At 37.2% G+C, this 22,020-nt stretch overlaps 1 protein-coding gene across 4 annotated transcripts in view; it reads right to left on the reverse strand.

Moving 5' to 3' along the window:
• Window positions 1–21,634, reverse strand: part of meis1b (Meis homeobox 1 b) — a 63,134-nt gene extending 41,500 nt beyond the window's left edge. For 3 of the 4 annotated variants that reach the window (XM_088933588.1, XM_088933587.1, XM_088933590.1), the window contains exons 1-7: window positions 20,938–21,569; window positions 19,279–19,499; window positions 17,820–17,961; window positions 17,530–17,580; window positions 16,817–16,867; window positions 15,584–15,730; window positions 7,505–7,616 (exon numbers count right to left, since the gene is read on the reverse strand). In XM_088933588.1, the coding sequence (XP_088789714.1) occupies window positions 7,505–7,616; window positions 15,584–15,730; window positions 16,817–16,867; window positions 17,530–17,580; window positions 17,820–17,961; window positions 19,279–19,499; window positions 20,938–20,949 (736 nt within the window). In that variant the 5' untranslated portion in view covers window positions 20,950–21,569. Of the gene's footprint in view, window positions 1–7,504; window positions 7,617–15,583; window positions 15,731–16,816; window positions 16,868–17,529; window positions 17,581–17,819; window positions 17,962–19,278; window positions 19,500–20,937 lie in introns of all 4 variants that reach the window. The other variant, XM_088933591.1, reaches the window with a different exon arrangement.
• Window positions 21,635–22,020: the final 386 nt, after the last annotated feature.

Raw genomic sequence — 22,020 nt, forward strand, 5'->3', positions numbered from 1 at the left:
GTTCCTAAGAAAGTCAATAAAGCTGAGATGAAAAAAAAAATCTTCTCAACTCGGTGATTTAACGCTAAGTGCACTGCCTTATTTCAAATTAATTAATTGTTCAGATCTCCACCTAAGTCCTGGGAATTTCCACACATTGAAACAATAATAATCTCCAAGAAAATATTCTTCACTTTGAATATTATCGGCAGGATAGCATATGGTGAAGTAGCAGCAGGCTATTTATCTTCATCCTCTTTGGAAGCTAAAATTAGCACAATGCTGTTTGTGGGTTTAAGCTTGACTCAAACTAGAGTGATACTCCTAATAAAAACCCTGCTGTCCTGTAACAGAAAGACAGGCCAATGCATGTTGTTTGTAAATATATTGTACTGATCGCATCAATAAACAAAAGATGGTACTACAGTACTAAAATGGTCTTGAAAATAGAAATAAAAAGGTAATATATTTAAGTCAATAATTTACAAATATACAATATTTTTTCTGTTGTTGCTCTTCTAGAAAACAATTACACTCCCACTGTTATGTGTAAAAGAGAACACATCGAGATTTTCCTAATTTTTTTACAAGTAAACAATTATTTCCAAGCAACCTCTGAACAAAACTGGGCTGATTACAGTATTTTTGTCAAAAATATAATAGCAGATCGATCAGCATTTTACTAATAGCCATTTATGGGCACAGTATTGATTTAAAATGCCAGCCACAAACACAGAGGGTTTTTTAAGGCTACCCTCCCTTGCCCAGGGTGACTTTCTTAATCTCTTTATCAAATTCTTAAATAAACTGAAGGACTCTGTGATACGGGGACAAACAAAAGCAAAGAGCCTGAGCCAGTTGTTAAAGCTGTGTTTGTTTACTGTCACTCTCTGTCCCCCTGATGCTGAGCACACCCTCCCTCCCTTTGCTGCCTATCTCCACTATCAGCTACTGACTCGCAGATAGACTATCTCTCTGGGTGCTATCAGGTTTTTCCTGAAAAGTTGGCTAACGTATCTGATGGAGTCTCCCCGGGCCCCTATGCCTCTTCGGGGATGTTGAGTAATGTTCATTCAGGTTTTTATCGCAAGATTTAATCCATTGTGACACGTCAGTGATGAGTTGCGCTGATTTCTGTCAAATTACATATAAACCTTTACTGCTTAGATTAGAATCCAGGGCATTAGGAGACAGCAGAAGTTCCTCTGCAAAACTGGAATGAATTGGAAAGTGTATATCAAAGAGGAGAATACCGCCTGACGAATCATTTCACAGTTTTTTTTTCAGTGCTTGTTTCCATATCTTGAAACACTCATTCCACTGTACAAATATGTGGTACCATTTGGTCATGCTAAAATATACATGCTCTTCAGCTGTATAAATTTCTCTTATACAAATATGGTGATAAAAGTCATTTTAAAATGCACACATTTAAGAGCATCTGTTCAGGTCACTCACTGTGCTAAAATGTGTTGACACCTGACGTTTTTGTGCTGAGGCAATTGTCATTAAAAGTATGCAGTACAGAGGTTTCATAAAGTTACAATAAGTGGTGGCATTAGATAACACTGCCATAACAATTACACCGCTGAAGAGAAACTTAAGGAAAAAAATTAAGGATGTCTATACCTCCCAGATATATGTGAAAAAGATCTGAATACAAAATACCCATTTGTAGAGGTGGTTCTTTGAAAAACTGCTCAGTAAGTTATATCGTAGAAATGAATATCATCATGGATCATGCCTGTGCACAATGTTCAGATGTTATGGATCACTCAGAAAGATTATGCACTGGTATTAAACATGGAGCAGAACATTTTCAGCAATGCTCTTCTTTCATCTACCATACCTCTGTCTCGAATTAAAACTCAAGAATCTGTGGGAAATTCCTTTCCCACTGACTTATAGTGGCTTTCCACAGTGGAGATGCAAGAAAGTTGCATAAAGTGGCAGCACTTGAAATTTGCAACATGCAACTAGTATGTCACATTTTTTAATTAATCAAGTATATGGAAATACTTTCCTTTCTTCATCAGGTGGTCTCCAGATTACTAAAGTACTGTCACTATATGTGCTTCAAAGGAAACTTGTTAGTTCATAAAGAAACAAGATATGTGAGGTCCATATTGTAAATTATGTAGTAAAATTCACGCTGGGAGAAACAAGGCTCTTGACATTAATGAATTTAAGTCATTCTAACTGTTTTAAAGCAAGCAGTGAAAGCACAGTGATAAAACATTTCTGAAAACATCTTACTGGAATATGTCTATACCTTTGAGAGAGCAATATGAAGAATATTTGTCAGTAAATAGATACGTTAGAATATTTACAACTGTAAACTGTATATATTTAAGTATATATAACAAAGCATTCTTTTTACCTTAATTTTAAAATATTACTGCTCTTTAACAGTCCTTAACCTTCAATCATGAAGACTCCGGGAAACTATGCATGCCCATTACTTTAAACTGACTTTGACATCATCAAGTGAGACATGAGAATTCAATACATTACATGCTCCATATAACCTTCTACACAGGCTGCACGAAAGCAAGATGCTTCTTTAATTTGTATTACCGAAATCAGAAAAAGCCACTCAAACAGGAGATAAGGCAAGTGCAAACAGAGAAGCAAACAAAACTGACAGTTTAGCATTAGTGTTTTACGACTGTACCCTGTAATGAGGCAAGGTGTTCAATCAAGCCTATAAAGCTGAACTTAAGGAAATGATTGGGGAAGTGAAATGCTGTTTGATATATGGAAGGGTGGTTTGTTTGAACATGTCCTCTTTCTCCCACACAACCCCAAAACTCAGGCGTTCCTGACCAATCTGGCACTGCCTGCAGAATAGTATGCAGTTCCCCATGGTGAATTGTACCTTACTATGGGAACGAATATAATTTCCCCTTTGCACTGCGTACAAACCCTTATCAGCTTAAGAGCAATAGAGCCATCAACTGCAATAACTTGCAGTAAAAAAAAAAAGTCAAGGTCAACAAGTACTTGCATTTTCATTTATCTTTTTATGCATTGCTACTGATATTCAATTGGGCAATAAACACAGGGACTGTTAAACGGGTAATTTGGAGGCCATCACAGGGAAAAGAGGCAATTTCCAGGTAATCAGAAAATCCTGTTGTAACAATTATGATATGAGTGCATTCGTTTTTTAGAGGCAATCTCCTGTCAATCCTCACCAACTGTTTTAATACCTATCTTACCCGCAGACCTCCAGCAGATGACAGGTACTGGGAATAGACATATTCCTAGCCCTTTGAGCTTTTGCGTATGCTTATTCAAATTCTCCAACAACAGTTGGAAAAATTAGCACCTTTAACCTTTAAAGTTCTTTCTTGTGTTTTCCTCATCGCGTACATATATTTGTTATATGTGCCCAGATAACAAGGTTTGCCTTTCCTTAACGGTATTAAAGCATTCTCTTCAAATGCTTAAATACCATTATTCTGGGATGATGTCTTGGCCTTTCTTCTCTTTTCAAAGACTGAAAAGCAGCAGGAATTCCTTTCCAGCTGGTGCTGTTTCAGCGATGCCAGTATCAAAAACCGCATACCTTTTATCAGCTATTATGCTTTTGATTTAACCAAATTACTATGCAAACTGAAGATGAGAAACAAAAACACAGATAGTGTCATCCTGCACTGACTGCGTGCATGCCAGCACCTAATTGAAAATAAACACAGAGCAGAAAGCTGACAAGTACAAATTTCCCAAATGTGAAAAAGTATATCATAGGAGCTGATTTATAGTTCATGACATAAATGGGCGGCTTTGAGGAGGTGCCGTTTTAACCACATCACATAGGTAATGACAACAATTAAAAAAAACATTAAAAGATTTTAAAAAAGGAAAAAAGTAATCTCATGATTTGAAATATGAAATTAAAGAAACAACATCAGAGGAGTGTATGAGTAACTAAAGCTGTCAGTGAACGATGGGTTCTTCCAGTCTAGTGGGCAATTTTTGGAATTAAACTCTGACTAAGCTAAACAGGGAGCAAGGAATCAGCACAGCCACTTCAGTGATGCTAGTCCTTTTATTTTAAACATAGTCTGACAGTGACTACTGTCCTGTCTAAACTCCACTAAGGGTCATGTTGAAACAAAGCCAATCACACGATAATGGCAGCAGTAAAGGTCAATCAAAGGCACACAGCAGCTTCTACTGTCTGACTGACCTTCGCAGACAGTCACAAACCGCAATAGGTCGATGTTGACTAATGACAATAGCACTCAAACTGATCAATTTGTTAAAATGTGATCAAAATCCTGCTCATGGGTCATTTTATTTTCACCTCCCCTGTTCATGAGCTAGAGAAGCTTAACTTCACTCAAAAATTAAAGATGCAGCACTCAAGTCTTCCACTACAATGCTGTCACTCAAATAGCCAAATTTTCTATGAACGCCAAGTTGTCTCCGATACTTAAATGTGTTTATAGTTGGAACTAAGTGCAAGAATGATCACGTTTAATCCAAATGCCAACCTGATTTCTCACAGTAACAGAAGAAATAAAAATGTTTCTTTATAAGCAAAATCCACAGCATCATTTCTACTTAATGTAGAATAAACTGATTATGTGCACCTAATACGGCTTTTTAATAAAACACAATAACCATGTGAAATATGACAACCACACAATAACAGCTCCCCACTCTCAGACTTCAAACTAGCAAATCCGGTCCTGGTCTATAACTATGGCACAAAAGCTAAATATATGCAGACAATAATACAAAACATATAGGAACTGTTTAACTTGGCACAAAGAAGGCAGTTCACAAATGGTCACAGTAATTGGTGATACATATCTAACTACTACAGTCATCACCTTTTCCCCCTTTTTTGATCCGGCAGAACTGAAAGGAGTATTGAATCAGTTTTTTATGTCACCCTGATACCTGCCTTTTCCTGGCAGGAAATCATTTTCATGCATAGCTTGCAGCACTACACAAAGAGCAACCTTTAATCTGCACTTCCCCGGCTTGCAAAGTGAAGAGAGCGAATGGTTCTACAATGGTCAAGAGCTTTAGAACTGCGGTCATAATAATGATTTGTTTTCTTTTGCCCTGGAAAGCACGTTACTCACAAAAGGTACGATCCAAGACATAATACCACAAGTAGTCTCCCGAGAACAGCCTGGTTAAACAAGGGCAGGCATATATGATCTATTGAAAGCAGCCCAACTTAATAGACTAAGACTAATTAGAGATGGATCGCTCTGTTTCTTGGGCAAACTTTCACAATATCTCCCTACTGTAGCAATGGACCTGCATCGGGATAAACATACTTGTCTTTTATGGAAATGCATGGGACCAAAAAAAGAGCATTACTTGTGAAGCAAATATGATGATCCCTATTAAATCCTAGAGAGTAGCTCACAAAAGTTTTGCAAAAGTACTGATGTATACAACATTGCATCCCAAGGGATTCTACCATAAGTTCAGAATACTACATTTTAATAAACAAAATACAAAGGAACTAATTAATAATAGAGGTGCAATACAGATTTTATTTTAATTCTAGTGTTGCAATACCAAGAAGCGCAGAAACTGAAAAAAAGGGCAGAACTCAATGTTGTGTTCTCTGTTGTGGAATTCATCACTGGGAGAAAACTTTTTTCGGTTCCTCCCACAGATCTTCCAGTATCCTTGAGGCTAATAACATGGTGTAGTTAAGTTATTGCAAAACGCTCTGCCCATGCACCGGGAAGAAATGAAAAAAGAAACTTATTTTTACCACAGACTTGTAGCAAGTGGTTCAGATTTTAGATGCAGTGGTTAAAAGAGATTCCTGTAACCACCAAAACACTGCTCCGTGTTTCACTTTTCTCCTAGATTATGAATTACTGCTTGAAAATCAGGAGACAATGATATTTATGAGGTGTGCGTGGTCAGGCGGACTGGAGACACTGAGGAGAAACTCGCTGTAGTATCAGGAGTGAAAGCAAGTGGAAAAGAAGGAGAATGGCAAAGGTCAGCAGGAAAGCTATCATTCTCTAGTGAAGAGAGAGGAGGCACAGTCAGATGTTACAGGATAAAAATAAAAGGCAGAAACCACATTAAGGAGATGAATGGGGAATGCTATATTAGCTAAAAGCAATAACTTGTTATTGTTATGGTTTAATGGAAATTCTACACAGTAAGAACCAAACTTCTGCATGATTTATTCACATCTCATACTCTCAGTTTTATCCCATCTTCCATCAACCTGCAATTGCACAAACTAGTTTAGAAAAACACACCAGAGTATATTAACAAGAAATAAGGCTGCCTAGGTATTCAGATTATATCTGTAGTACTGGACAATGAAAGAAGGCAAAATCAGTATTTAAAAATATTATACAATTTTTCACACATAGAGATATGCAAAGACACTTCCAGATATTTTCCTGTTTTTGTCGCTTGCACGTTGTCTCGTGACAACAAATGAAATCAGAAATAAGGGGAGTAGCCGGGGCAACATTAAAGCTAAGCTATAATTGGAAGTATGTGAAAAATGAAGTGTCAGATTGGTCAATAAAGAGCAAAGGTCAGAGGCAACTGCAGCCCAAACTCTGCACAAAATGTGCTCATTAAGACATCCAATCAGAGGACTCCTGCCCGCCTATCCCATTAGTCATCAGGCATCTGACTGTTTCAAAATGCCTGGCTCTGTGCTGTTATTACTTTCCTTCTTCATGTAAAAAGGAGAGCTGGTATATAAATCGCTGCTCAGTCATCTGGAACATAATGTGGTCCTTTTTCCCTCATCCAGCTCTGCCTGCTGGCTGTGGAGGCCTGAAACAACTGCCTTGAGATTCCCTTCAATAATAAATGAAGTTGCTTTTTGCCTACAGTTTGTTTGAACTCCTCGCTGGAGACAGAAAACATTGTGCCTATTGATAAATAAAGACCAAATCAGTGCCATTAACACTGATACAAATAAAGCTTTCATTTACTTATTTTCCCCCATATTTCTGATAAATCTGCAGAAAAATGCTTAAGATGGAAAAAGATGCAAGGACGTTGTGAACACATATATATGTATAATTTTCAAATAATGAAGGAGTCCAGGCCAAGAGGTCAAGATGTGAAATGCAAACAAAATGTCCAAGTTTTGGGGTTTTCAGTGTCACACTTTTTGAAGTTCAAAGAAGAGCTCATAAATGACAAAAGGTCACCAAATGTCCTTATTAGGTCTTTAAGACATATGAAAAAATTAAGAATTATTATGAACTTGGTTGAAACATCTTTAAAAAGAGCCTATTAAGTCACATAAAAACACAGATGAGGGACAACACATTGTGATTGACAGTGAAGGTAAAAATAGCTTTATATGAGGGAAAGCTTATCACAACTGGTCTACACATTGTTAAAGCCTGACTGCATATCATATGTTTCAAAAGCTTGTTGTGATTCTATGATTTGCCTTTTTTTTCCTTTTGCAACCTCAGATAAGCCAGTGCACCAATTAAGACAATGTGGCTTTCTGCATTGTAATGAACTTAAAAGAAACCTCTTAGGTTCTCACCTTGTTCGCTGCTATTGTCCCCGCTGTGTGACGTGTGTCCCCCACTCGAGGGGCCTGGTGTCCCACCTGAGCGAGTTGATGCTGTGTCATCATGATCTCTGTTCCATGAAGTCTGCAGGGACAAAATTAGTGTTCAGCCAACAGACTAGAGACATGGACTGCCCTGGCAAGCTGGAGGCACAATGTTGCACAACAACACCACTACTGTTTGCAAGGAAAGAAAGTGGGACATTTTCTTAGTTATCCTTGTATCCCTGTAATGTATTTGAAGAAGAAATACATGTGTACTCTACATGAAACAAACCTTTTCTGAATTTCTCTCACCAATGTTCTCAGTTAGGGTGTTGTACCTCACCAGAATTATTGGCTGTTCAGTGGACACAAAGTAAGCATAAAACGTGGAGCAACTTCGTTCAAATCCTAAATTTGGGCGGTTTCTTACTCTTTTGTTGGAGTTAAAACTATTCTCTATCTGGAAAATAAATATCACTGCCACTCATTTAGCTCTTTTCGTTATATCAGAGAAAGGAGCAACAGAAATGACCTGTTATTGCCAGAGAAAGGCAAACCATTGTCTGCAGGCAAAAATTAAAGTTGGGCAACAACAAATAGTCAAACTTGTGTTTAGTACCAGGAATTCTGCCACTCAACAGGGCTGATATGAGGTGAAGGATGATGGGAGATGAGAAAAAGCAATGTAAGGCTGTAGCTTGTGTAGGCCTCAAAAACATAATGAACACAAGATAGCAATAAGCTTTCCAAAAAAAAAAACTCATTCACAATTAAGCTTGAGTCCATAATGGCCAGAATGTGTCAGCTGTTTGCCGGATGGTATGTGGCAAATGGACCAGACACTGGAATAAAGAGAAACGGGAATAACAATAGGCTCACATGGCCTGTGTACACTCAGCCCCATGCAGTGCCTTCTTGTACTATTGAACAGAAAACAGATGTTGCTTCTTATCACTGGGCGCGTTGGAAAGTAGCATTTGTACAGGAGAAAAATAGCTGGAAATATAAGCAATAAAGAACATAAGAATAGAACATCTTGGCAACCCCCACCCCCGACTGTATGTATTCACTTTATGGTGAATGCTTTTAATTAAGCTAAAAAAAATCATCCCTAAATTAAAATAGCATACCTAAACCACGTAATAATCTAAACTTCATCAAAAGTAATATCAAACTGTCCATGTAGATAGCCCATACATGTATTTCCAGCAATACATATAAATAACACTTTATTCAGCTGGGAACAGCACACAATAGGTTTTAAATTTAGAACAAGAGTAACTGCAATAAACTGGTGTCCCCTTTTCAAAATGGTATTCATATAGTAATAGTGCTCTGGCTCCCACTTTACAGTATATTCAGATTTTCATGCCAACCACTGAAAATACATTCGTGAAAATGCATCTTTTAAAAACAATATATAGGGTATCTTTTTATGTACATACCAAAATTATGTAGCATGCCAAGAGAATGTTGTAAGAGGTAATCTAGAACACATGCTCAGAATGCAAACAGTTAAAGAAGCAATTGCCAGTTCCTACAACTAGAGCTTTTAAAAAAAGGGGGGAACTTGTTTATTCAGAGCTTTGTGAAAAAGAATGGTACAGCACCCTAGGGATATGAGAATGCCAGGCACAAAGCCCTGGTGCCTCAACATGTAAAAGGATGTTTTTCTATGTGCTACAAATCCCACTTGAAAATATAATTAGAAGGAGAAAATGGCAAACTATTGCATTAACTGTAATTGAACAAAAGACCAGCAAGGCATGTGGGAGGCTGCAGGGTCCCTTGGGAGTTCTGGGATGCTTCAGATCCTTGGAGTGACATCTCCAGGGTGCACTCAGTCTATTTATAATGCCCCTCGCCACACTTGTCGATTGGTGATCTAACTTGTAATTAATAGAAAATACAAAGATAATATGATAGAAAAGGGGAGGAGAATTCTAAAGGGCTAGCAATAGAAAAAGCTGTGAAGACTGTGCTCGGTTTGTGGCTCAAGAAAGACTTGGGGTGATGTGAGCTGATGAATTGTGTGGTGGCGCAAGGGAAACTGTCCTGCTGCACACAACAGCATACTTGATATATTCACTATCCCTTAATGAGCTCCCTTGCATTTATTCAGCTGTTTTCTCCTTCCCCTCCCCCTACTCTTTTTTTTTCTACAGTGCAGGATGTAGATTAATTCAATGCTTAATTGTTTAGTAAATTCAATTTTCCACATTCTATTCTGCATAGCTTTAGCTAAGGTTCTTAAATCTCCAGTGCTGAGCTGAGAGAGCAGTGTTTGTGATCTGTGCCTACCTTTTCTTTCATTACCATTTTCTTCCTCCACCACTTAATTCACCATGAAAAGATTTTCCTTGCTGGAAATTCTGATTCCGCTATGATCTGTGAGGCATTCCAATTCATTGCATTTTCATTGTGTTGGGTCTTAGATGCTGGGCTCCCTTTTTCTCACAGCCTTCCCATATTATACAAGCACTCATGCAAGAAATGTTGGGTTGCCAATTCATTTATAATACAAAATGTAACAGGCTGTCATGCAATGCTCTTTCCTTAAAATAATATATACACACACACACCAACAAATACACACGGTGATGTCTAATTTTCTTATTTTAAAAAATATTCTCAAGCACAGTGACCTTATTTAGAATTAAGAGCAACTCTCTCTGCACTACTGCTCTTAGAAACTATACTGTATGGCTGAACAAATGAATTGACTATTCTGCAATACTAGCCTCTAAACCAGGAGTTAACACAGATACTATAATAAATCTTACTTTACATTCTATTGTAAACACTTGTTTGTTTGTACTTTCTACAAGCAGATAAGATAGGGATCAAAAGCACAGATAAGAACCCCACTGCCTGTTCATTAAGCACACCTACTCACACCAAGTTGAAAACACAGGTTGAAAATTAGGTGCTTTGAACTGAGAAGATGTGATAATGATACTTTCTGCACAACAAGCAAAGGAGCAATGGAATGCAGAAATAACCTAATTATCTTTGGTATAAAAAAAACAGCATATCCAACTGAATTCTACAGTCTTTTATGTAAACAAAATGTAAAAAAAAATCATTATTCTGGATTCAAAAATAGTTACCAGAAAAAGCATTAAAAGATAATTATGTTTTACTAAATTATTTTATCATTAACAACATTGTCTGCTAAGCTACTGGCCTGAAAATGACTACAAAATAATCCATTGTTATTTCAGTAGGCATTTTAAGTTACAGTAAGCTTATTATTGTTAAACAATTTAAAATAGCTTTCATTTTGACACAAATAAGACAAAACACTGACTCAGACAATCAAATGTTATGTCTGGGGCATTTAAGCTTTGATGTAACAGGTCTGCTTCATGATCATTACACCTAGGTATAGATAGGCAATATTATTGATCACGCAAAGAAACTTAAAGGAGATCATAGGAGAATGGCAAATGATTTTCTTTGGCTGTAAATATACTCATTTGGTTTCAGAAAGTACAGTAAAAGTGAGATTTTAGCAAGACAAGGTTTTGTTATGCAATCTGCAGCTGACTAAAGCACCTAAAGCAGTAAGCTTCTGTAAGATGTATGAGCCTGACACAGCAAACTGCATTATTTTTATAGACTAGTATATTGCTTTTGTGCATTCCTCTCCGTTAGCTAGCATCTGCTGATTATCACATTCCGAACAGTGATCTCCTCATCTATCATTTGAAATGTTTAACCTTCTCATGAAACAATTATTTATAAATAAAATGCAGAAAGCTTTCTTCAATGATTAGAAATATTCAGCAAGTTCGCATACCTAGTACTTTAAACATATGTATTAACATTTAGCACACTTAGTAACTTAGTACACAACTAAAATAAGATATTTTCACACAGTCTGGATAGTTATCTGTGCTTTTGAAAGATTTCTACCCTCATATTTTCTAAACAAACTATAATTTGTTTCCCAAAGACTGGACTGTTCAAGACAAGAGAATTTATTTTCCTCCCCCACAGGCTTCTCACAGGAAATATGAGTTGGTCCAACTTTTCCATTATTTTGCTCCCTCTGTGAATGAAATTTCTTATATGACTGATCCAAATCATCCCCACTTGTTATGCCCCAGTCACTATAAACAGAAAGGGCCAGCAGTCACGTGCTTACTCCTTTGTATCATTTGTTGAAGCCACACAGCAGTGGAGAATTCAAAACTTAGTAGATAAAATAAGAAGTTAAATTGAATGGGAATGATTAGATACTAAAATTGTTCTTTAAACAGAAGAGTCTTAACATATCAAATGTGCAGAAAACGTATTCACTTATTCTCATTCATTATTTCATACATACATATTTATTGTTTCCTGTATATTATGTGGCATAGCAATTTCTGAGATTCAACAGTTGCTAAACAAGGCTCAACTTTTAATTTTAAAAGTCTGTGTCCTTGGGAGAACAGACTGCAGAACTGAGAGACCACCAAATATCAACACAGGAACATTTTCATAAGAATGCTAAGAAAATTATGGAATTCTCATGTCTTATTTCTGCCTTCATCAACAAACCCAAAAACCGGAGACACCGTTTAACTACTTTTCTACATTCAGACGTACACTTGCCCCATTTAATATCTATCATGATGCTCGATCTAAAATATCAACATAAATAATATTAATTGATAGCAACAACTATTACTTGCCTCTTCTACATTCGTAGCTACATCTAAAGCTATTAATCATTTTAAAAGATTGCCTGCAGTTATAAAGGTATTAAAATGTGTTAAAATTCTAGCAACTCACATTACTATTGTTGGAGCAAAGAAGAACTAGAGATTTTTTGTGTATATAAGAAGGTTAATGCATCAATACTTATTGTTTGTTGTTATACACATATAAACATAGAATGCACTATTTTTGTTGCAATACGTATAAGGCCATTAACACCAACCCTCATGCACTAAGCTTTCAACCAAACAAAGTATCAATGGACTACCTTCTGATTTCATTCTCACCCAATATCATTTTAATACCAAATAAGCGAGTGGAAAATGTATGACACGCCACCATTCAGAGGGTCTCTTTTGTACTCAGCCAGTATTTGTCTGAAAGCTTTGAAAAGTTTAGGGTCTCAAAGGGCTGTGTCTGAAAAATCTCACACCTTTTTTTAAATATATATTTAAAAAAATTCCCAGGAACACAGCAATACAGGATTATTTTTTTAAAAAGCAATGTTGTCTTAATAATACTCCACAACAAAACCAACTTTAAGAACCAAACTCCAAACCGAAGTTTTGGGTTTTTTTCGGGGTCAGGCTTGACACATTTTCAGTCTCAGTTTTGTACTTGTTGAGGCAGTGGGTACACAGCATGAGCACTTCAGTCATCAAGGAAAAGAGCATATCTGCCCTTGTGGAAGATTAAACACAGAAAGAAGCGGGCTCAGTCTTCTGTTCAAGACCTCTCCCCTTTACACGGAACGGTACTGTTTTTATTTCTCACATTCTTTAACGAAGAGGACCAAATGCAGTTTCAATGGACAAGACTTGGATTTTAATCCCACTTCAACAGATTCTTTGTGAAAATCACTTCTTCATTTCCTCCCCTCAGCACAAGTGGATCAGCTGACAGTCTTTTAGATTATAGGCTAAATGTATAGGAGCCTAATACTCCTATAAGTTCCAGGGCTGAAGGGGTTAAATTCGACAACCAGTCACTCCGGCTCACATAACACCTGAGGGAGATCTGCATTTATCAGCACCGCCTGAAGTACACAACGTGATTTCAAACTGGCTAGGCCACATTCACAAGCGAGTGGAGAGGCTCTGACTTTTTCACCTTTAAGCTATGCTATGCTCTTTTTTTTTCATTGGGAGGAGTCCTGTATCTTTCGCCAACAGAGACTTTCAGAGTTGCAGTCTGTATTATAATATCCTTAAAAACGAAAAACGATATAAGGTCCAACACGTTAGTCTGCTGCGAATGCACAGGCGGTGAAACCTTTCTGTCAGGGAGCTGGACAGGCCTAGAGTTAGGGAAATCCAATACAATCCACTGTATTTTTTTTTTCTGATGCTGCAGCCCCCATGCTTGAATAAATTGGTTTATGAATAAGTAAGCCTCCCTTCTCCTTCTTGTTAACAGTGTTGAGAATTTGCACAAAGAACATTTTTCCAGTCCAACTTCATGCCCGAGGGCATATATTAAAAATACATATGGAACGAGATAATGCACACAGGACACAAAGTCGTTACTGATGTCACCCCTTAACCACCGCAGACAGGGGCTTTACAGGTTTAGAAATGCGGAGAGCAAAAACTTAAAAAGCAATGCAATTCATTAAATTAGCTCAACTTTGTTGTTGGTGATTAAGCTAACACAACATAAACCAATTAGGCCTCCTTCATTGTGTGACGAAAACCAACAAACGCGCTACAGAAGGTGCGCAAGAAGAACTGACAGCAGTTTGCATTTAATTCTAAACATTTTTTTCGGTTTTGTCTCCTAAAAGGTCACGATGAAGCAACACATTATGAACTCCTTTCGAAAAGTTACAGATATATTCATGAAAATACATATTCCAATACAGAATATGTTGCGGATAAATATGTAAAAGTGTATATATAATTGATGACAATTAGGACATGCATATTCATCTTAAACTCAATTAAAGATCTGATAACATCTGTGCCCCCGAGCTCCATGTAATTTTCTCAAATGACTTTATATACCTTTGTACACTGGGGTCTTCAGAAAGTCTATTTCTGTCTCCGGTAACTGAAGTTTCTTTCTTCGCAATCTGACACAAGTAATCACTAAAGCTTGGGGACGATTCAACATAAATGTCTATTGGAATAATTGAATGAAATTGGTCTTCAATGCGATGTTATAATGTTTTGCGTTTTAAATTATGCTATTTTAAGATATTTTTACAAAGGTCTAATAGGGAGAGGTTACGCTTTTGTACATGTAATACGGAGTGTTTAGAGAGGTAACGTTTACATTTTAATACCGAGTTCAGTCACAAATGTGACTAAAACGCGCCGAGCTATTCACTTCTTAGTGTGCAAAATGACCGATGACTTATCTATCCTCTGGACAACATACTGTACAGCTTGGACGTTCCTTCTCTACCACTTAGCTATATGGAATTTCAGGGATTAAATTTAACCTCGGCGCCTTGTTATTCTTGATGCAGGTGTAGTAATGCTGATTTTTTTTAAAGTCTAATGTTTTTAGAATACCACCCCTAAACATAAACAGGGAATAAGTCAGTAACATCCTTGAAATGTGAGCACAATAAATGCACATACCGTAGCACTGATTTGATCAGATCAATGAACGCCTATTACAAAGATTTTAAGCTGCATAAAAAAATTGAGATTTCAGGCTCATTTCCCCACACAACACAGCGAAATCTCCTTACCACAGCAAACCTATTAAAAGCAAGCAGCTTACCACCTATTCTAAACATAGCCGAGATTTTTTTTTAATACAGCTATCCAATTTACTTTAACAAAAAAAATCTAATCTCAGATGACGGAAAATACAATATAAAAACACAGCAACAATACATATACACAAACACGCTTTCAGCAAAAAGTCCTCAATAAGCAATGTGCGCTCATGTCTAAGAAAAAACACTGACATGACAGCTAATGAACCATGCACTCCCAGAGAAAATGCAAGACTCTACCTAAGATCCAAACTCTTTCTCGTATGTATCTCATGTCAACTATCTGAGAGTTTATTCCAGGCAATTTTTACTTCTCCTAGTTTCTTCCTTCTAAAAATACCCTCAGTTAACATTTCCATTCTGCTAAAAAGGCAAATAAAAAGACAGAATTAAAATCGACAAGAAACAGGTCAAGTTTATGGGCTATGCTTTTACAAGCTAATCTCGCCAGGTCGGTTCCGGGAGCAATCCTTAATGAAGCAATAATAGCCGCATTATTCAAAATTTTTCATTTCGATGGAAATTCATTTAAAAAGGACTTAATCATATGCAAATAATAAACGGAGAAGTACTGACCCAGCAGATGATCTGAATACAAATTTCTGTAATGCAAGGGAAAGGAACCCACATACCTGATCAAGATTCCCCGACGATCTCGTGATTTCTTCACTATCTGATTTTGATCCGCCTTCTCTGTCATCTATAACCAAGTCGATGGGCATCTTTCCTTTCAAGCAGCTAATATACCGATGGCAGAAATTGTCACACAGTTCGTGTACCTAAAGATAAAAGGAAGTGTCCAAAAATAAAAATCACAAAGGACATAAACGAAATTGACAAGTGCAACCAGAGCTCCCTTTGACATGAAAAGTTCCAAATAGTGGAAGTACTTTGCAATTATCCTCCAGAGACCCGGAGACGCATCCAGAATTTGGAATAACTTTCTTTTCGCGCAAAATAGAGTTATCGCAGAAAATTGACAGTGACAAGACGATTCACAGGCTACAACATATTCAACACCCGTGCTAAATTCATCTACTCCTGGGGCTGTGGCCATTAGAGGGATGACCTGCATGAGTGACATTTAAGGTAAACTGTTTAATTTCGTCTAGTTATTTCATTACAATCCCCTTTCCAGGGAATCTCGCCATTCAGAAGGTCCAAAGGCTTTAAACAGTCATAGAACATCGCCAACTGCGCTTCTGTAGTTAACGTCTAAAAAACTGAATGATTATACTATTAAACCTCTAACTAGCATGTAGCCTTAGACCCAAACATACACACAAGTGTAAGCGTGTCCAGGAATGTACACATTCGTGTATCTCTCTATATACACACATTTGCATATTGTATGTATCTATATACACACACACACATAAGCAAAAATAACTTTTTGACTTTGTACACAGAATTATTTTTTAGCGTAACGTAACATCTTAAAAACCAGCACATCCCTATTTTTAATATTTAATATTAATTATTAATTTTAAACTAGCGAAGGTAATCTCCTTTTTAAGTAAATCGAAATATTTTTGTGTCAAACCTTAATCCGATTTCCTACAACAGACTCTGTTGCATTACTACTATTAAACTACTACTGTTAATAGTAATCATAATACCCCAATGTTGTCCACGCATACTATATAAAATTAAAAATCACAATGCGGAATTAAATCCTAGATTATTAACAGGGAGTATATAATCCTGGTTTTAGCAGTCTGACTTGTAATTAAACTAGGGAGAGAAATAGGCGCCAAAATTGGCTTTGACACTAATTACAACAGACCAGAAAAAAAGACATTTATGCAAATGTACCCCATAGGTCTGAACTGTAACATCAGTCTGTTACACAGTGGTGAAATTACCTTCTCTAATTCCAGTAGATGAAACCTTAATACTTGAATGGCTTGAATCATCTGCAAAAAAGTTAACAGACATCAACTTCAACCCGGGAAAAAAGGCAAATATTAAGTTGCAAACTTAGGCCTTAACTGCATCGTAATAACGGATCGGCCATAAAATGATATGATTTATGACAACGGCACTTTAGTAAATAGCAGCGGTTGGTACAATGTTATTTAACACTTAAAACTTTTTTTTAATTCACTAAAATCCTGATTGTAAGAGAAATATAGCGTGGTTATGCAGGTCCTACGATCTTTTTTTCTGGGGAAGAATAAACGTATTACTTTATCGGTGTTAAAATCGTCACTGTTTCACATGAAAAAAAATGGTAAGTGTTGCTTGTAACATAAGTGAAATTAATTTGCATATAACTTTTCATTGATAAAAACGCAGAATGTTCAGCGCGTTCTGACAGCTTTCCAATAGAGACACGGAAGATGGTTATCTGTGGTGACAACTAGGGCTATCGTCAAATCAAGCAATCCTTTTTGAAGCTTATTCTGTGAATGAGAATCATGCATGTGCATCCATGAACACAAAAGAGCTGTTTACTTATCGCATTCATTTTTAAACTACTAATTTGTGAATATGTATAAATGAATATAAGGCCTACTCGTACAGTACTATAACTCCCAATTAATTCTGCAACATAACATGAACTATGTATTCTTACCAAATTATCCAGTTCTGGATTTGACGAAAATAAAGGTTTTTCTGCCCGAATCTAAAGAAAGAAAGTGCATTACTATTGTTAATAAAACATGATTATTTTCAATCATAATAATTTATGCATATGAGATTCTAGTCAACTTTATTATATCAGGACAATCTACTTTTAGATCGCCGTACCGTACATTAATTTATGTTGTGGGATTAATCTTCATAACGCTAAGAAATAAAAAAAACATAAGTCACTTAACTGATATTTAAGAAAGTTTAAAATATACAGAAAAACTTCCTGACCTGTTTTGCAAATACTGCTATGTCTTCATTGAAAGACTCTGACGAACAGACGTCGCCTCCTGCAACTCCGGGTTCCCTTGGCGTACAAGTGGCTAATTCACATTTCTCAAAAATCAGTGCTAAAAGAGGAAACAGTGGGTGCCTGGAAGAGAACAGAACCATCAAGTCCATTAAGCGCTACGGACAAAGAGTTTGAAAGTCAGAGAAAGCTTATTGGAAACGCAGACAAGCTTCTGTAGTTACCGTCTAAAAAACTGAATGATTCTACGATTAAACCTCTAACTAGCATGTAGCCTTAGAACTTAATTATTGGAAACGCAGACAAGCTATACATAGATAACACACCGTGAATATAAAAGCGGACCTGTGCAATGTAGAATTAACCCAATAACAAAATTTACGTTTCACAATAAAGTAGCCATATCAGCATCGCCCTCGCTTTCTCACCATTAGCATTTCTGGGGAGCTTCTGGAACTTCTCTGTTTTTAATATACCAATGAACTAAACGGGGTAGTGCAGAACAGAATGATGATTGCCGAACCAACATTTATTTGCGTTTGGAAAAATTGCTGTTTGCTTTCGTGCACCGATCAAAAATACACCATCAAACGTACTGCGCATGGTTAAGAGCAAACTCAATTCAGCGTTTCAGCTATCCGAGTTCTTAGTACAATAAATCTGAACGTGAAAGGGAATATTACGTTTTCGTAAAACATTTATGAAACATCTTTGTTGCATTTAAAACTTGAAAGAGCTTGTTCTACAATTGTTGTGTCCAACCAAGTGACAGCTTAGATACTTGACCATTGTAGGCTGTGAAGAATATACGTAAATATACTGCACCTTTCAATAATATTTAACATAGCAATATTAGTACTGTGTAACATAGCTTTATGTTTGCTTTGCTCTTTTATTTACCTTAAGTGCAAACTAAAGCGTATTCTTCAAGACAGCACTAGTTAATGTTTTTAGGCTACGTAAACTTGACTAACCTGCTGGGAAACGTAGACTACATACAGTAGATTCTTTCTCGGAATCCATGTGACATTTGTGCTTTTTTTTAATTCCTAAAACCAGCGGAACACCCAAAGTGTTCTAACTTTGCAAGTTCAAATCCGAATTGCAAAAAAAAAAAGAGAGGTAAAGACACAAGTTTTCTCTTTTTAAAACTTCATTTAAAAACTTTTAAGTGAAAAGCGGTGCTCTCCAAAATCTTTAACAATAGATTTGAAAAGATTTGGCTATGTATCACATTGGGGGCGGCGGGGGTGGGGGGTTGGGGGGGGGTAGTTTGGAGTAATAGTACAGCTTTCTGAGTCTGCAAGTTTGGTTCAACTCCACTTTCTCCCAACTTCATAACACACTCAAACTATCGCCCCTTCAATTAACAGCACAAAATCATCAGTGGTTTTACGGCCTCGAGCATCACATATTAAAATGGCTGTCAACTAAACCTACCCGTATATGGCATCTTTATCTCTTTTTAAAGCATCGTTGACCGAAGAGCCCATGCTCGGGGGCATGGGATTGGCGTGCGCCGTGTGCGGGTACTGGTGAGAGTGTAGCTGGGGACCGTGATTCAGGTGAACAGCCTGCATAGATCTGGCAGCGTGAGGATCCCCGTACATGGTGGCAGGGATCCCTACTCCGTCCATTCCATAATGGGGTAAATCTTCGTACTGCACACAACAAAACAGGCATGCTTCAAAAAATCAGTACTGTCTCTCGAGAGGGAGAGAGAGGGAGAGGCTGGCCGGAGCATCTCTTAGAAGGCAGAAAACAGCAATTGCGTAAAAAGCTTTTTTTTTTTCCGGTCATGAAATAATACCGATAACGATAATAATAAATCTGTATACACGAGTTCCATAATATGTAGATGTTCTTTCGCCCCATAAAAAAATGCGTAAGGAGCAAGGCACACGCTCGTGAAAATGTATGTCAGTTTCACTGGTTGTAAACAAAGTAAAACTATCTATCACGGTATTTTTCCACCTTTCCAAAAAGTGCTCATCACATGAAACACAAGAGTAAAACCTCTTAACGTGTGGATATTGTTTACAATTATAATATTTATTGTACACACTTTTACAGTTCAATCCATTGTAAAATGCACTAAATGAAATAAAATGTAACAATAACACATTTGGTACTCGCTACCTACTTAAGAAATAACACATTGTACAATGAAATCTGTTACTTAGAGGGCTAAATCGAATATTAAATTTTTTAAATATATATTCTAAGTTAATGGTGTGTGATATTTGATTAAAAAATTCTTTTTTGTGTGTTTTTGTTTCATCTATGTTTCATATGTAGTTTTCAAATTATACTTTGCAAATAATTATCTGAATATCTGAACGTGACAAGACAATTACAGTGAAAGTGAAAAAAAGAATTAGCACATCCATGCCATAAAACTATAAAGGTGTCAATATACCGCATGTTTCTACTCCAATTGCAGTCTAGGCAAGGTCTCAGAAAGATTTTTTGATAAGTATTTTTAAATTAATTATAATTAAAGCCCCCAAAATAGTTACTTTTAAAACGCAACACAAATTACGTTAGAATTTGTGGCAGTGATTTGTCTTTAACTTACATAATATGTTTGAAATACTTCCCAAGACATAGACTACATACTTTAAAAATGTTCACGAATACTTTTGATTGATCAATTATTATCGAGGAAGGAGTCGCTTTTTAACAGGAGCCAAGAAAGCCTCCGAAGACTCTGTATTTGAACACTTTGAAAGCTGTTTCGCTTAAAAATTAAAACAAATCACAACAAAACCTAACTGAGAGGAGGGAGAGTACTTGCTTGACAACAGCCTGGCGTGAGAAAAATGTACTGGTCTTTACTACCCCAATTTCTGTTTCTATTGTTTCTTTAAAAAGACATGCTCCGTCTGAAGAGTGAAATTATGCAAAATAATATATAAAGTTTACCGACAGTTTAAAAGATCTTTATTTTTACAGTGATCCGAATGTACGAAGCAGGGGAAAACCCTATTATGAAGTACACTAGCATGCCATAGAAAGGAAGGAAAAGTTTTTGCTGTCTGTCATCAGCCACGTTTCAATGTTATACATTGAGTTGCAGAAACTTTTCTTAATACGTACCCTTTGCGCCATCGGCCTGCCTCACCCCCTCTTCTTCCTTAACTTCAAATATATCTCCTAGGAGGCCAGCGTGAAGGGAAATAAACACGCAAACTCCAAAGGCTAGATTAAAAAATCCTTATGTCTCCTTCAAGAGGACGAACAAGCCAGACCTTCAGCTCAAGTTCAGCTAAAGGTAAAACACAAATAGCGCAGAAAATAGCTCCTTCTTTTTTCCCAGCACAGCACCGAGGAGAGAACAAATCTTCTTTTCCAAATCAGTATAAAAAATGCCCCTCAAACAAAACTAGCGAGTCTCATGGCTTTTTGCCACTCCGGCTGTCAATCAAAGGCGAGGTTGTCAAAGTACTGAATGAATGATGATCCGCCGTGCGCTTCCACTGGTTGGGACACCTTAAATGTTAGTACTCAAATGCATACAAAAATCAAGCTCTCCGTTTCTTTGATCACTCTCAGCTCCTGAGCAGATTTTTTTATGCAATAGCCTCTAAATGAGATCGAGAGGAGGTGGGGTGATATTTCTGGCTGAGTTTTTCTTAAAGGAGCCACGATCGATGCTGCTAGCTTGCCTGCCCGTGTGTGTACAATGTGTGTGTGTTGCACGGAGCAGAGAAGTGGATTTGGACCAGAATGCTGGAACCCGGAAGTAGTGGTGGCCATAACAGGTCGCGTCTTACACAATGCACTGGGCTACATCAAGTTGCTCACACAGGAGGGGGGGGAATGAGAGAGAGGGAGCAGGGAGGCGAGGCTGGGGTTATTCTCTCCGTCCTCTCCGTGGTGCGCTGTAGCGCGCTGCCCGTTTGATGCCAGGAGAGCGAGTGAAGAAAAACAACTTGAAAGGAATAAAGACGGAGCCTGGGCGCTTCTTTATTCCTCCCCTACCTCATAGGACTTCCACTGTAAGAATAACACGGGCACAAGCTTCAGTTCCACTCCCGAGACCGGAGGAGAAAAGTTGATGGGCTGAGATTTTTTTGAGGAATCTTTACAATTGCCCGAATAAGCAACAGCATATCACTACCCCGATAACAGTTGCATGCCGATTTCTTTTTTAAGATCCAGTGTTATTCCAGTTTAGTG

This window comes from Atractosteus spatula, chromosome 15 (assembly GCF_055471065.1).
Source record: "Atractosteus spatula isolate fAtrSpa1 chromosome 15, fAtrSpa1.hap1, whole genome shotgun sequence".
In the NCBI taxonomy this organism is placed as follows: Eukaryota; Metazoa; Chordata; class Actinopteri; order Semionotiformes; family Lepisosteidae; genus Atractosteus; species Atractosteus spatula.